At 39.0% G+C, this 14,867-nt stretch overlaps 2 protein-coding genes across 2 annotated transcripts in view; both read right to left on the bottom strand.

Annotated features, from left to right (window-relative positions):
• Positions 1 to 1,324: 1,324 nt before the first annotated feature.
• On the bottom strand, positions 1,325 to 4,734 carry rerglb (RERG/RAS-like b). The gene is made up of 5 exons (XM_023405536.2): positions 4,619 to 4,734; positions 4,087 to 4,143; positions 3,493 to 3,566; positions 2,863 to 3,011; positions 1,325 to 1,805 (listed from the first exon to the last, which is right to left on the bottom strand). Exons 1-5 carry the CDS (start codon positions 4,668 to 4,670, stop codon positions 1,520 to 1,522), a joined length of 618 nt encoding a protein of 205 aa, XP_023261304.1. The 5' UTR covers positions 4,671 to 4,734; the 3' UTR covers positions 1,325 to 1,519.
• A 2,778-nt stretch (positions 4,735 to 7,512) lies between these two features.
• Positions 7,513 to 14,867, bottom strand: part of trim66 (tripartite motif containing 66) — a 13,972-nt gene continuing 6,617 nt past the window's right edge. The window contains exons 9-17 of the mRNA XM_023405535.2: positions 13,098 to 13,309; positions 12,342 to 12,471; positions 12,140 to 12,221; positions 11,870 to 12,050; positions 10,611 to 11,527; positions 10,360 to 10,483; positions 10,173 to 10,247; positions 9,294 to 9,446; positions 7,513 to 9,155 (exon numbers count right to left, since the gene is read on the bottom strand). Of these exons, the coding sequence (XP_023261303.2) occupies positions 8,919 to 9,155; positions 9,294 to 9,446; positions 10,173 to 10,247; positions 10,360 to 10,483; positions 10,611 to 11,527; positions 11,870 to 12,050; positions 12,140 to 12,221; positions 12,342 to 12,471; positions 13,098 to 13,309 (2,111 nt within the window). The 3' untranslated portion in view covers positions 7,513 to 8,918. The remainder of the gene's footprint in view (positions 9,156 to 9,293; positions 9,447 to 10,172; positions 10,248 to 10,359; positions 10,484 to 10,610; positions 11,528 to 11,869; positions 12,051 to 12,139; positions 12,222 to 12,341; positions 12,472 to 13,097; positions 13,310 to 14,867) is intronic.

The raw sequence follows: 14,867 nt of genomic DNA, 5'->3' as shown, positions 1-14,867 counted from the left end.
GTAAGTATAAAAAGAAAACTGTACGTAGTTTAAAGGTAAAGGTAGGCCTACTCATTGTGAGGAAATGGACCCTGCCACTGTACTATGATAAATTATATCATTAGATTGTTATTATTTATGCAATAATGCAGCATTTTATACAATTACCAAGAGCCCAGTGTGGTACCTTCACAATACTTGTTTTGTCAAAGCAATGTACAAAAGGAAAAGCAACAAATCTTCACATTATAATGCTGGAACCATGAAATGTTTGGCATTTTTGCATGAAAATGACTTATTTATGATTTTCTGTAACTTGACAAATCAATTAATTGACAAATTGTTACAGCTTTACTTGTAGGCTATATATTGTTGGTTGGTGTGATTTATAGCAAAGGATCATATTTGATATGATCTTCAAAGATATTATTTTTCAAAGTAACTAGCAAAGCTCTCAGAAAAAAGTAGAAACATAATGTGGCATGAAAGGAAAATACTCAGGTACTACTATCTGGCATTTTTGCTTATCTACAGTGAATCAACTGAGTTACATCTTACTTCTGAAATATTTTACCAAGCCATGCTATTAACTCATCCATACATAAGCATTTCTTGGCACATAAAAAATTCTACACTGCTTATTTATTTAAAGTTTTAAACATTACTACTTCAGACAGAAAAGCAGCCACATTTATTTATTCATTTGTTGGTGCTTTCATGTTCTTTGTTTTAATTTTACACATTTTTTATTCTTACTCTCCATTTTTTCCATTATTAAGCTGCTCCTTGTCCTAACAGTGTGGGACAACAACAAACTTACTGAAAGACAGCTTTAACTGAGTTAGCCTGCAACTCTATTTCAGTTAAAATGGTGCTGTTGCATGCGGTTTTTAATCAGTGGCAGGGGTCATCTGTAAATCTTTAACCTTAATTGTTATTTGGGCAGCCTGAACTTCAGTCTGGGCCATTTAACTGCAAACTAGCAAACCATATTTTAAGAATAACACCTGCTTTTCAGTAGATCTACTGGATGCAGTGTTCCCATTTTCTCTACATTAAGAAATAGCTACTAACTGCAAATTGCAAAATGGTTTATCTGTTAGAAAGTTTCTGAGACAACTTTATCAGAAAGCTGTGAGATATACAAAAAACTTTAAATTTAATGGATTTATTTAAATTAACATACCACGTATCATTAGGCAAAGTTAAATGTATAATTTTGCTTTTTTGCTCTGATTTGAGAGAGCTTCAGAACAACACAGTCAGGTGTGAAATCACCAACATTTAATCCCACTTAGATTGCCTGTTGTTTTCAGTAAGAATGAAATGAAACATTTAGTCAAGATAGATCCAAATACTGGATTTATTTCCTTAGGAAAAACAGTAAAATTTCAATTTCAGTAAAAAAACAGATATTTTGAAATGCTCCATAGAATATATCCGCATATTTGTTGACCAACACAAAATGCTTGGAGTATCCAGACAAAGAGTGCATATAGTTACATATATTCAGTCAATCAGTAACCACTGATTTCCTCCATCAGACAGACTTCCGCCTTTTACCAAAGACATTATTGATGAGTTTTGCCATGGTCTTGGAGCCACTGTAACGTCTGCGGTCTGCACGGTGCTTAAGGTTCTCCATTACACGACGAATGAGCTTAGTGAAGAGGTTGGATATCTCTAAGTAGTCCTCCGCTGCAGACACCTCCTGGAAGTGGCAGGCATGCTCCTGAGCCAAGGATCGGCCCTCCTCCCCATGTACCTGCCGAGCGTTGCACAGGTCCTGCTTGTTGCCCATCAAGAAGACTGGAACATCCACCAGTCTGCCATAGAGACAGCTCAGAAGCGTTATACAACCACCAGTGAACCAGGTGGTGATGGTGCCGACGGCAATGCAGATTGACCAAACAACAACATCATCAGGTAAGATTAAAAATACTTGGTTCTTTCTATAGCATCTTCAGAACATCCCAACATTATCAATGTAGGAAGCTGCTGTGTTAACATGAATGTTTTTGCATTTTATTGCTTATCATGCAATGTAGCATTATAATGTTCCATATAAAATCTTTACAAACATTTATATTCTCTTTTGTCCCCATTTAATAAACCAAATGAATGAATAAACATGTAAATGCAAAATAAATTTAACTAAATTTTATATCAGTGCGTCAGTATAATTAATGTAATCAAATTGGGTAGGCTGGTGGAAGATGTAAGCTATATTGTAAGTATTGATGGTTAGTACTTATTGTTTGTCTCCACTTGATATCAAAGGGGGGAACAATTCAAGTCATGGAAATCAGGCTCTGGTTTCAGTGAAACACAGAAAAGGCAGTGCCCTCCACAGTGGTCTCCTTAACTGTTTTTAATCCTCCTCTCATAATATTTTAGGAAAAGAATCTCAAGGAAGTTGGTCCTCAAGGAGAGTGATAGTGCTTTTATCTTCTCCAGCTGTTGCTGTCTTTCAAGAAATTCCGTACGTATATTTTTATTCTATTTAAATTAACATGAACAAGAAAAGTTTATATTAAGTATTCAAAGATTATTTGACTGATTTACCCAGTTAATTAACTTGGAGGAGCTGTGAGGTTTCGCTCGTAGAATATTCAGTATGAGTCCATAATCAAAATGTCTTCAACTCTGTGTGCTCATATTTGGCTCTGTTTGACTACAAAGTGAAACTGTACTCCATACTGGGATACTTGTGCTCATCTCAGTCAGTACAGCGTGTTGGAATGTAGTCCTGAACTCGCAGCATACCACATTGATCCTCACCCTGATAGGCCTACACACATTCATCTCAGGAATGGTACTCATTAATTCATCAAAGCAAATCCCTCAGCTCAGCTTCATTCCCAGCAGACTACGGTCACTCACCCCTTACGGCTCTGCTCTCGGGCCTCTCTGATCTGCCGCAGGATGCTTTTGGCGTGGAGGAAGGACATTCGGTCACTGATGTCGTACACAACCACAAATCCATCTGCCCAGCTCGCAGACTCCACCAGGATGCATCTGCTGCTTCCAGTCTGACACAGCAAAGGTGGATGCGGACATCAGACACACAGCACATTGTTTATCAACTGATCTGACTACAGAAACAGAACAAAAAAAGTTTGAAACAAAGGATTCTTCATCCACAAATTAATGCAGAAAACTGTGAATAGTGATGAGAAACATGAATATTTGCCAAAATAGACAAGAAGGGTGCTAAATGAGATGGTAAATTAGCTGCAGCACAATATAGTATGCAGCAGGGTCACAGAGATTCATGTTATGTGAGACTCTGGAGCTTTGCAGCCAACAAGAGTAAAAACTTTGGTGGTAAAGAAAACCACTTGTGCTCACTGTAAACATATTCTGCTGTCGTAATAGTTACAGCAGAAACCTGTAAAGGCTGAGAGAATATTAGAAATAGCCTCAAACCAACACATAAACTGATGACATTACTCTGTGTGGTACAGAGGAAAATTATTCATCACCCAGAAAGATGTAATATATTATTACGACCTGTGAACATGGATCAAATATTTCCAAGTTTAACTGTCTCCCGTCGATGGACATCCTTTTATTGTAGAAGGAATCTGCATAGAAACAAGTAAAATGTGTTTTTTTATAAGAAGTAACATATGAAATAAATGTGAACTGCTGCACAAGTGAAGAGTTAAACACAGCAAATGAAAATGCACAAAGCTTTCTCACAGAGAGGCAGTGATCACAGCATGGTGCCAGTTTAGTCAAACCATGGAACAAAGATTAGTATAATTACTGTGGTGCATGATTGCTCAGAGGGGGCAAACAAGCTAATTGATTTAGGCCAGAAGTGAAAAGGTTTGAAATGTTATACCCCTCTGCAAACTGTAATTCTATTACAGATACCCAGCCTGTAAGATAAACACTAAGTGGTGGTAAAATGTGCACGTCATTGATTTCAAACCCTTATGAAACAGACTGCAAAGGAGGTTTTGTTGAGTCACCTCAAATTGACATAATGTAATTAGTTTGAGGCCAACAGAAACAATGTGGAAAGCCCATGAGAGCCATATATGACATATCTCTCTATGATATAACAGAATTGCTGGTTTATTGAGTATATTTACGTACTGGCACTGGAGGCATATTCTCCGATAAAACGTTTTGTCAGGAATCTCACCAGGAGAGCTGGAATATGAATATGCGAGTAAGAAAAAGGGAGTCAGTATTGGAGGAACATGCACGTTACTAACATAACAACACACACACACAACATCATTGTATTGTATGAAATCTCTACATTTCAAATTGGACATTGTCACAGAGACTTCATCAGAGGTGTGTGTCCTTTTGCTGCAAGGAAAGATTATCTTTTGCATGTGTGTGTAATTTATTGACATACTTTTAATATGAGTATGTTTGTCAGGAAGTCTTACATAAAAGAAAGGACTTGAACATCCACAGACAAACAAAATATGTGGATATTGGATGGTTATTTATCCTATAATGGGCAGTATATCAGCTATATTAGATAAACAGACAAACAACGATGTCACACTGTCACATAGTCCACAATGTACTCTGTACCATGCAAAGTTTACAGACCAAAAAGAAACATCAGCAAAACAGCACAGTACATCAGGTCAGTGTCTATTGTGCTCACCTGTTTTACCAGCACCCTCGCTCCCTAGCAGAGCCAACTTGATGTCATTCATGTTGGTATGGGCTGTGAAAACTCTCCTTCCTCTCCTCTGTCTTCTGTACACGACGTACCACTCTACAGACTGAGCGCTTCACCACTAAACGTCTCCCCCTGTGAGAACTGAAAACATGCACGGTCTCTGCCCCTTCTCAGTTTTCCAAGCAGGGTGGTAAAAACACAATACAGACAGGTTTTTAGACAGAGGTATCGAGAGCAACAAGCAACATTTTTGAGAAACTGAGGACTTTTTTTTTCCTCATAGTGCTGTTATGTTAGGATCCCTTTAAGCCAGTGAATCCACAGACATGTTATAGTTACAGAATCTAAGCTACAGACTATAAAAATACCAGCACATGTTAAAAATGTAACATGACGGCTGACCTCAGTGAGGCTCAAAATTCAGCAACTTTGATTTCACAGACTGCTTCACTGGTCAGCTCTCATTTTTCTCTCAGTACTATCAGAACCTCCCTGTCTGCCCTTTTTCATTGTTCACCAAAGGTCACAGAAGTGTCTCATTATTATCCTGTAATGTTTTACTCCAAGTCTGCCGACTGAAAGGTCACACACCTTATTCAGGAATAAAACATAGCAAGATGCCCCCTGACCAAAACAGTGTACATATTAACACCTGTGCCTTTTTGCTGTATGTGATCCTTTTTTTAAAAAAAAAAAGAAAAAAAAAAAGCAGTGTAATGTTAGTAAAGATAGCGTTTTATTGTTGCTCCTACATAAACATGATTTTTACAGTGCATTACAACATTGAGCTGATGTTGAACTCCAACTTGGACAGCATCTGTACTGAGGGGGTCCTGTTATTTCAGTTTAACAACAATAACATTTTAAAACACCATCGGGGACTTGTCTTTAAAATCTCTCCTTTCTCCAGAAATCAGTTTCCCTATTAAGAAACATTCCTCCTTCTATTGTATGACTAAATCTGAAACAGATATCCAGATATACAAAATCCAGGGTAAATTCCAGAAAGTGCTTTTGCGAACACTCCCGTACTGTTCCCCTTGAGTTTAAGACACAATCACAATGTTGTTTTACATGCAATTACACATTTTATACTAATTTTCAAAACCTTTTCTCTGCAATTTCTAGTGTGACGTGCAGCAAGAGCCAGCAGTGTCTCCTGGGTAAAAAGCCAGAACACAGTTCAGCAAGCTACATCTCTCTTTCTTTCATGCTTTCCAAATAATCTGATGTGAAGTGGCAGTGAAGAAGCTCTTTGAGAGCATTTTTCTTCTTTAACTTGCTGCTTGGCTGAAACTACAGTGGTGCAAAACAGCTAAAACATTTGTGTTTGGAGTTGTAAGCAGAGGATTTCAAGGTCAGGAAATTCAGAGCAGACAAAATCAAACACAGGGAATTGTCATAAGATTAATTAAAGATTAAAGAGGACATGGAGCAATTGAGCTGCCGCTGTTGACTTTTTACACTTGCCAAAAACCATATCAAATGTTATTGTTTGCCTTGAATTAAGTCTTCCAGGAGGTGCTGGCTGATTGCTCTCAGATGAAACCTCTGGCAATCACGATAGTTTGGTAGATGGTTAAGGTTTGGGTTACAATTGTGGTTATAGTCTGATGAGAGCCTCCTACCTTAAAGACCAAACTCTGGGTAAAAATAAGTCCCCCAATCTCTTCCTCTCCCTTCCAGCTCCTTCAGCTCTCTTACTGCAATGACATCAGGCTGTAAAGAAAGTACATCAAAACATCAACAGGAGGTGTTATACATGAAAACATGGAGCTGCGTGTGAGTCCTCATTTTTAGTTCAGTGTCTGTCAGTGGTATTTTCAACTATATGTACTCATAATAATAATTTTAAAAAAGTGGTTTAAGGGTTTTTGGGGAAGGACTAATTTTAATTCCTCAGTTGTGTATGACAGTCACAGTAGCTTTAAAAGTCATACTAAAACCTTTTTATGTTACAGCCATTTGAGAGAAAATTCAACTCAGTTTGTTCAGGCTGAATTTAACTTGCTGTCAGCAATACCTCTGTCATCTCCTCTCAAAGAAATGATCTTACTTTTATCAGGAATGCTGCAGGGATATTGATTCGTTAACTGTGTTATTTACTCTATTTTTGTTTATTTTCCAGTGTCCAAAAAGCATGTTACTTGTACCCTGTGTTGGACTTTTTGCTGTGAAATCTGCACAAACCCTCTGCAGATCCACACAATAACATCTCACCACTCAGAGATACAAACTGTGCTATATCGTCCAACACAAACACACTGGATTTATTATCACTCTACCTCAGAGAGGGATTTTGGCAAGGGATATTTCAATCCTCATCATCATCACCATCATTATCATCATCATCATCACTGAGTTTAATCAGAGACACAGTGACATTAAAGGAGATATTTCACAGGGAGCCAAAAATCATGTTTTATTCATGGTCCCCCAAACCTGAAAGATGCAAATCAAAAGATCTTACATCTACAACTAATTAATTTTGAAGAATTGATAGACAATAAAATGTCATATTTCATCATATTTGAACTTCTGGAAATGTACCACCTCCCAGAGTAAATAAAGATGAAATCTAATGTTAAGGAATGTATATGTTGTATATGCTACTGTAGCATTTAGGAGAGATGCTGAAAAGAGTTCAATTATGGTCCAACTATAAATGGCTGCAGTACATACACTCAGTATGTACATACACTCAGTATGTACTGCAGCCATTTATAGTTGGTGGTTTCATACAGTAGATACTGTATGATTTACTGTACAGTAAATACTTACAGTAAACCGTAAATGAGACTGTTTTCCATTTGTTCCTCTCCTGTAAGCTATAATGATTAATAATGGCTGATGAAAAATACATTTTAAAAAAAACATTTTCTTGATTGCATTTTATTGATATTAATATATGTGCATTTACTGTTACAGTAAAAAAAAATGAAAAAAAGAACAGAGACAGTAACTATAGTTTAGCAGTCTTCCCTCAGACAATAGGAAATATTATTACATCTATTGATTTAAAAAGAAGTAACATAACATACAGGTTTACTGTATATTCACTAGTCTTGGGAATGATCAAGATACAGACAATAATTTGTGCATTAATTACTGTAAAAGTCTATCTTAAGCAGCAGGAAGCAAGTAAAGTATATTTAAAAACAGGAAATGCGCTACAACAGTGCGTATTATAAAATGACATATTTCCTCTCAACAGTGTGGCTCTACAAAGCAAGGACATTTTTTAAATAATCAATTGTGAATGAAATCAATACCTTACACTCTTATTCAGCCTGAGATATTTAGATAATGGAGTAGTACAACATTTATGGTTAAATGCAAAATTTATGGTTTAATCTAGATATTAAATCCTCTAACAAACATGAAAATACATATGCCCTGTTAAGCTCCAACACTGGTTACAGTTCCCTCAATCACTCACATTCTGTATCACTCTGCTCAAAAAGACAAAGTCAACAGGATTCACTGATGCTTTTCAAAAAAAGCTACTGAGACACATAATTATATCAATAATCAAACCTATCATAATTGCCTGCAATCATTTAGTAATTAAAATGACAAATATAGTAAAATAAAGTTCTGTACAGTTACACATGTATAAATATGTTGAACATTTACGAATATGGTAAAATACAGAATTTACTAATATCAAAGTTTCAAAGTGCTGTGTATAATGAGGGATATGTTCACCTTAAAAAAAGGGCCAGTTAATAAAGATGCAAAGTGAGATTAATGAACATCCAATTACAGCATCCTCTTTATACAATATACATGGCATATAATGTAAGGTATGTGATTTTAGGAGGTCTAATTGTAAACACAGTTAGTCATTTCCAGTGCATAAGGGGCAAATCGTGTCCAAAATATGATATGATACAGAAACAATGACAGCATCACCTCACTACTATAACTTGTTTGAAGCAGAAGCAGCTCAACATACTCTTTGATTTTCTCCAAAGAGATACGGTTCCAAATGTGTAGCATATAATATGTAACCTAAACTTTTTCTGATATTTTTTACAGTCTCTGCTCCTCTGATCATTTGACGTCTGCAGGGATAATAATTGCTCAATTATTGTTTCAATATGTTCAGCTGCCATCAGATGGCAGCACTATGATATTACCGCAAACCCCAAAGAGGGCTAACTTTCACATTACAGAATGGAAAGACTGTGACAGCCGCACATGCTACTCAACAAAAACAGTATGATTAAACACAAATGCAGCAGATTTGTGTCCATGGCTGCACCCGGTTCACCTCCGGTTAGAAGTGATGTCGCCTCGACTTGAGAGAGTGTCTCCTCTTCCTCTTCCTGTGGCACTGCTCCCTCCTCTCTGGCCAGGGGAAACCACTCTCAGCGGTCCTGTAGGCCTCATCGTACTCGTCGCTGTCAGAGTCTGCCTCGGCCGCAGGGAACACTCTGTCTGGGAAAACTTCTTTCAGCTTAGAAGTGAAGAATGCCTCAAGGCTGCGGCCTGCTTGGGCCACCTCAGAGTCAGGCTATGGTCAGAGAGAAAGAGCAGTTACCAGTGAAGCACTGACTGATGATGATTATATTTATCGTTGAGATTATGACAATAATTATGAAACAAGCTGTACATTGAATACACACATACAAGATATCACTTTTGAACTTACATAATTGAACTTTGCACAGTTGCGGAACATGAGACAGACATCAGCAACAAACTGATCTGGTGAGTTATAATGTCGAGTGTTCCTCTTATTGAGTTTGGCTCTGATTACAGACAGGTCCATCGGTCTCTTGATGATCTGGTAGTAATGGCGAGCCTGCATGAAAAAGCCACTTTAGTTCTCTTGTTGAACTGAGTCCAATTTAATTACCTCAAAGCCCTTTCCCCTTCAAAATAGTAGTAAATGTTCCATAGATTGTATTATGAGATTTATCACTATGACAAATGTGCCTCCACCTACAGACATGGTGCTTGTTTGGAACAGAATCTAAGTCTTAATCTATATCAGGCAATCCTAGTTCTTTCCTATGATAACATGTGCTCAAATAATGATGGGTTTCAGTGTTAAGTGTAACCTGTGGAGGTGTTGAGCAGAGTTATCAAGCAATGTTTTTATGTGTGGTCTCCATTTGTCATATGTCTTCCAAATGCACAAGAACCATGTGGCAAAACACACATTTAATTTCAGCTGATTGACTGCTGATTGACAGAAGAAATGCTGAGAAGCACCAGCAAAGGCAGAGAATAAGAAGTCTGTTAGTTGATGTACACAGGGATGTAATGCATGCCTCAATTTATTCTAAAATTCAGCTTTTTAAATGTCTAATGAGGAAGGAAATGCATTCAACACATTTGTCAGGCCTTGAGGATATTGTGTTTTCGTGAGAGAATTGTTGTACCCACAGGGTACATTTAAGCCCCCTGAGCCACACGAATATAACAGCAGTCAAAGTCTGTGTTTTTATGTATGGAGAAACATGAGGAAAACTACTATGATGCTACAGTATAATGAAAAATGAATGAGAAAAGTGTGATCACTTACAAGTGGACTGACGGGCTCATGGAAGGGAGCGCTCAGGATGTTACTGAGGATCAGAAGAGTCAGCCGCTCACATTTCTACAAACAGTCGACCAAGCATGAAAAAAATTAGTTATAAATGCAGGAAAAGGAACAAACCACAAAACCACTAGTCATCATTATTATTAATGCAGCGAATAAAATGACCTACTCTCTGGTCATATGCAGACAGTCCGTGTGCCAGTTTGTGTTCTCCAGATGTTCTCTCGTTCTCACAATCGTATTCAACCTCTGGCTGCACAAGATCTCTGCACAGGCTGCACACCCAGTCACCTCTGAACAGGAGAGGGAAGAGCGTCAGGTTGACAACAACGGTGCTAAATAAACAACCTAATAGGGGGTAAGAGTATAATGTTAAATGTATGCATTTTCTTATTCTTCTATACAGTATACGAAGCTTACGAGGGGAAGCTGAGCAGAGACGGGATATGGCAGGACAGATGGAAGACTTTTGGACAGCGGTCACAGCACAGCAGGTCCCCTCCAATCAGACACACAGCACAGAAGTCCTCACTCTCCATCTCTGCACTGTCCTGCCCTGGTTGGACTTCGTCTGGCCCCCTCAGAGGTGCAGGGTTTGCGATCAGAAGCGACCTCTGAACAGGTCCAATGTGGGGCTCCTCTTCCAGGTCAGAGCGAAGAGGTTGTGGGTCATCAGTTGCCAATTCAGGTTCAGAGTCAACGTCAAGCTCAGACTCCACAGAGCCCTGAGAGTCTGGTGGCTGATCGGACGCAACGTTAGAGTCAGTCTCAGCCTGATAACTGGGGTCATATTCAAGCTGAATGTCAGATTCTGTTTCAGCATCGTCTGATTCTGCATCAGCGTCCAGCCCCTGGCCATCCTCTGATCCCGCTCCTGCATCTGATTCTGGGTCTGCCTCATATTCGAGACTTGGCTCTGAATCCCCTGCAATATCAGTGTCTCTGCAGAGTCCCATCTCGCCTGCAGCCGCTGATTTCTCCTCAGACAGACATTCAAGTTCCGCCTCAGATGAAGACTCTGCATTTGGGTCAGAATCTGGTGATGCATCTGAGTCTACCTGTGGGTCTGGATCAGCCTGGGAAACAACTGTTTCTTCTGAGACTGACCTAGGGTCAAAGTCAGAGTCCAGATCCAGTGCAGAGTAACTCTGTGGGACATATTTAGGGTCTGTGGAGGGCAGTGTGAGTGCTTTACAAGAGTGGAATCTTCCTTGGTTGACAAACTCACTGTTGGTTGACTGTGTGGTAGACTGATTATGAGTTTGTCGCTCTGAAGCATATGGTGGTGCTGTGAGTGAGCGGGTGGTCCTCCTGGTCTCAGAGCTTCCAGCTATCCCCTACATTTACAACAGAGGAGAGGAGAGGAAGCTTTTATCTTTCTTTTAATTTTTATTAAAAAATACTGTACAGTTTTTATGTATTAGTAAAAGGGATTAAATAATAGTTCGACATTCTGGGAAATTCATGTTTTTTTTCTGAGAATCAGATGAGAAGATTGATACCTACCTAATCTAATCTCTTACTACCAGCCACTGGTTAAAACAATGACTATAACTATGTAAATAAAGGTTGTCATCAGTGATTTTGAAAATGTTTTGAAAATGTTCTGCAATCTGACTGCTTTGGTGTTTTTCACCAAGATCACCATTCGTCTACTGTATGAAAGAAATGAGACGTACTTGAGGCACTGCATTATGCCAGGTTCTCTGTGGTGGAGGAGTTTCACTCTTCTCCATGGTGCTGGCAGGTAAAGGGTCACTCTGCCGTCGTCCGTGTGGAGGGAGCTGAGAAACGAGTATTTTGAGACGCTCCAAGCAAACCACTGGAACCCTGGGCCTTCCTGAGTCCTTCTGAGCATCTCTGTTATTTTTGAGGCAAGTAGAGGATGAGTGACCTTATTTTCATGATTTATACATGGACAGATGTTTGACTTGACAGTTGTTACACACCTGTTGCTGCCATTTCTTGACATCCTGCATTTCTCCTTGGCCTCATAATCAATATTTTCATTTAAATAAGTAAAAGAATTGTCTAAAAAAAAATAAAAAAAAAGAGAGAGAGTAATATGATGACCACATATTCACAAACTTTGTATTTTGTTTATTTGAGGATATAAGAATTAATTGCATGCTAAAGTAGTATTTCCAGCACCTGGCTCTGTCTTATAGGACAGCAGAGGAGAACGGTGGCTGCTGGGGGCGGCTGTGTCAGACGAGGTTTCCTTGACAACACAAAGCACCCCATCTGAAGATCTCCTCTGTCTGGGATCCATACTGGCATACTGAGAGCAAAATGTAAATGTAAACGAAAACTGTGTAAGCAAACTTTTCCGACAGAGGAAAAAAACATTAGTTTTTATTAGTAAATGTAACTTGACTAGAATGATTTTTTTTTTTTTTTCATTTTCAAACTTGTAGGTGGGGCAAAAAGGCCCACATAAGGCTTTATACGCCTTTTTCACATATGCAATAATAATCCCCAACACCTCTAAGCAGTAGACCTGTAAATTGTGGATTGTAGATGTTCGGATTTCCATTTTTCCAGTTTTTTTCCTTTTTAACATGGATGAAAAATTTATGAAATGCTCGGAAAAAATTAAATTTGAAAATGTACAACTGAGCAACTCCATCTGTTTGAAAAGGATCATGCAATATGATAGAAAGCTCCAGAACAGCTACTAAATGGATCTTGTGGTAGGACAGCTACTACCAGTTTTAATCACTGAAACCAATCCCTATCTTTGTGGAACTGTGTGTGGCTACAGAGATTAGTGCTGCTATTAGTATTTCTCTTCAATGAGAGCTCACATATGGACAGTGCACATCTTAACTGTGATCACTTCTACTGTATCTGACATCAGCGCTCCAGCTCCTCCACACGTGTGATTGTATTCTGATAAAGGGTTACCTTATTTGCAGCTCCTGCCTCTAGGCTGTGAGTGCATCCTGTGGGCCTTTCAGTGTAAGGGCTGGAGGATGGGGCTGCCAGTTCTGCCGGGATGCTCTGGGAGCGTCTCTTCCTCCTCGCGCACACTGTACTAGGGCTGAGCCTGCTGCTCTGCACGTCAGATACACAGTCATGGGCTGTCACTGACACCTCCAGGGACGTAGATCTCTGTCAGTAATACAAACACACAGATCTGAGCAAGGTTTCAAGCTGGATCACATGCACAGATGCACCTGTTCATGCAATTAACAACAGAAAGGAGAAAAAAGGGAGTGGGATGTGTGTGGTGGAAAAAAACCTTGAGTTTCACACGTGGACGCACACACGCACAGGCACACACTGAATTAACAAAAACATCACTCAGAGCTCATTCTGGGACTGATTCAAAACAACTCAGCAAACATGGGGAATGGACCACACAGCTGCATATATTACTCTTATTGTACAGAGAATGAAAGGTTTGGTTACAACACCAATTATCATATGTAAATTCACCATCAGGGGTTCAGAGTGGCCCTTTGATTAAGTCAGAACTGCAAATCACTAATGCGAGTGTCCTGAAAAGCTCCTTTAAACGCCTCGGCTGTGTCTTCAGCTAATGGAAGCAGGGGGGCTGGCAAATCATTTAACACCAGTTCTTTTTTAACATGTCCCTCTTTTCTCTTTTTTTTTTTCTTTTTCTAGTGCGCCATCATACATATTCAGGCCAGGCTGACACCGAGCACGTGCTCCTAAGTATCATGCGATTAAAACACTTACCTGATCCATGCCCCTTGGGAGAGGTATGCAGGATTCAGACTGTAGAGGAAAATAGACTATAATCCTTCTCTCTGGAATGAATGGTGATGGTGGTGGGGGGGGTTGGTTGCAGGAATTTATCTCAGGGTGCAAACCAGCTCGACTCAAACTCCCACTGTTCCCTTAGTGACTCATTAATGACAGGTTAAGTACATAAATGACTGCGCCCAAGTGGGTTTATGTCGTTTTGAGATGCTGTGACTTGAACATGTAAAAAATGATATATCTTTGTGCGTGAAATCATGCATCTTGAGACTTTTTAGAGAGGTGATTATGTGGCTGCTCAACCCTCTGGCATCAAGTTTGACTACGATGAACAGTGCTCTCCTGTATCTAAGGATGCATTTGCTATGAACAGCCCAGCTTTAATTGTCAGAGCAGCTCTTTGTTTTCCCATCATCCTCTCTTCATAAAAGCAGGAGCAGATTTCTGTTGCACCATCTGCTTTCAGGCTAGCTGTCAACTGTAGGAAGTGATCATTCTGGTATTAAAATAAACTGTGTTCCTTTTAGTTTCAGGTGTTCAGAAAATATACAATAACCCCTTCCCATATGTGAAACTTTTTCTTTGTGGCTTTTGATTTAACTTTATTTTTTAACTTGTTATTGTGTGATATAACTTTTGAATAAGGCTTTGTTTCCTTTGTCTGTTTGTTCTTTCTGTTTCTCTGAGCAAGTGTTAGAACATCTGTGTTTTAAAGGAAATAGACCTGACTCTGATCGATTCGTTGTGGTTTTTGAGAAGTGTGTAAAAACAGCACTGTGTGGTTTACCATGTCATGAGTTGTGAGTTGGGTGAAAAATTTGTTTGAGCCCATAGAAACATTGCAGAACCACGTGTGAAATGAAAAACCGAAAACTGAGATACAAAGAATCCCACCACATGTCCTACTTTGATCTCATGTTAGATGCTGATCAGAGACAAATATGTATT

This window comes from Seriola lalandi, unplaced genomic scaffold (assembly GCF_002814215.2).
Source record: "Seriola lalandi dorsalis isolate HSWRI2012SDOR001 ecotype SW California unplaced genomic scaffold, Sedor1 jcf7180002054278, whole genome shotgun sequence".
Lineage (NCBI taxonomy): Eukaryota > Metazoa > Chordata > Actinopteri > Carangiformes > Carangidae > Seriola > Seriola lalandi.
The sequence above is the reverse complement of the archived record's forward strand: the minus strand, read 5'-3'. Positions and strand labels throughout refer to the sequence as shown.

What these genes read in the sequence shown, in the direction of transcription:
- rerglb (XM_023405536.2), bottom strand. Translation starts at nt 4,670, where the DNA reads ATGAATGACATCAAGTTGGCTCTGCTAGGGAGCGAGGGTGCTGGTAAA. An exon ending in CGAGGGTGCTGGTAAAACAG is followed by an intron (nt 4,144 to 4,618) that starts GTGAGCACAATA and finishes TTCATATTCCAG; the next exon opens with CTCTCCTGGTGAGATTCCTG. An exon ending in CGAGAGCAGAGCCGTAAGGG is followed by an intron (nt 1,806 to 2,862) that starts GTGAGTGACCGT and finishes TCTCTATGGCAG; the next exon opens with ACTGGTGGATGTTCCAGTCT.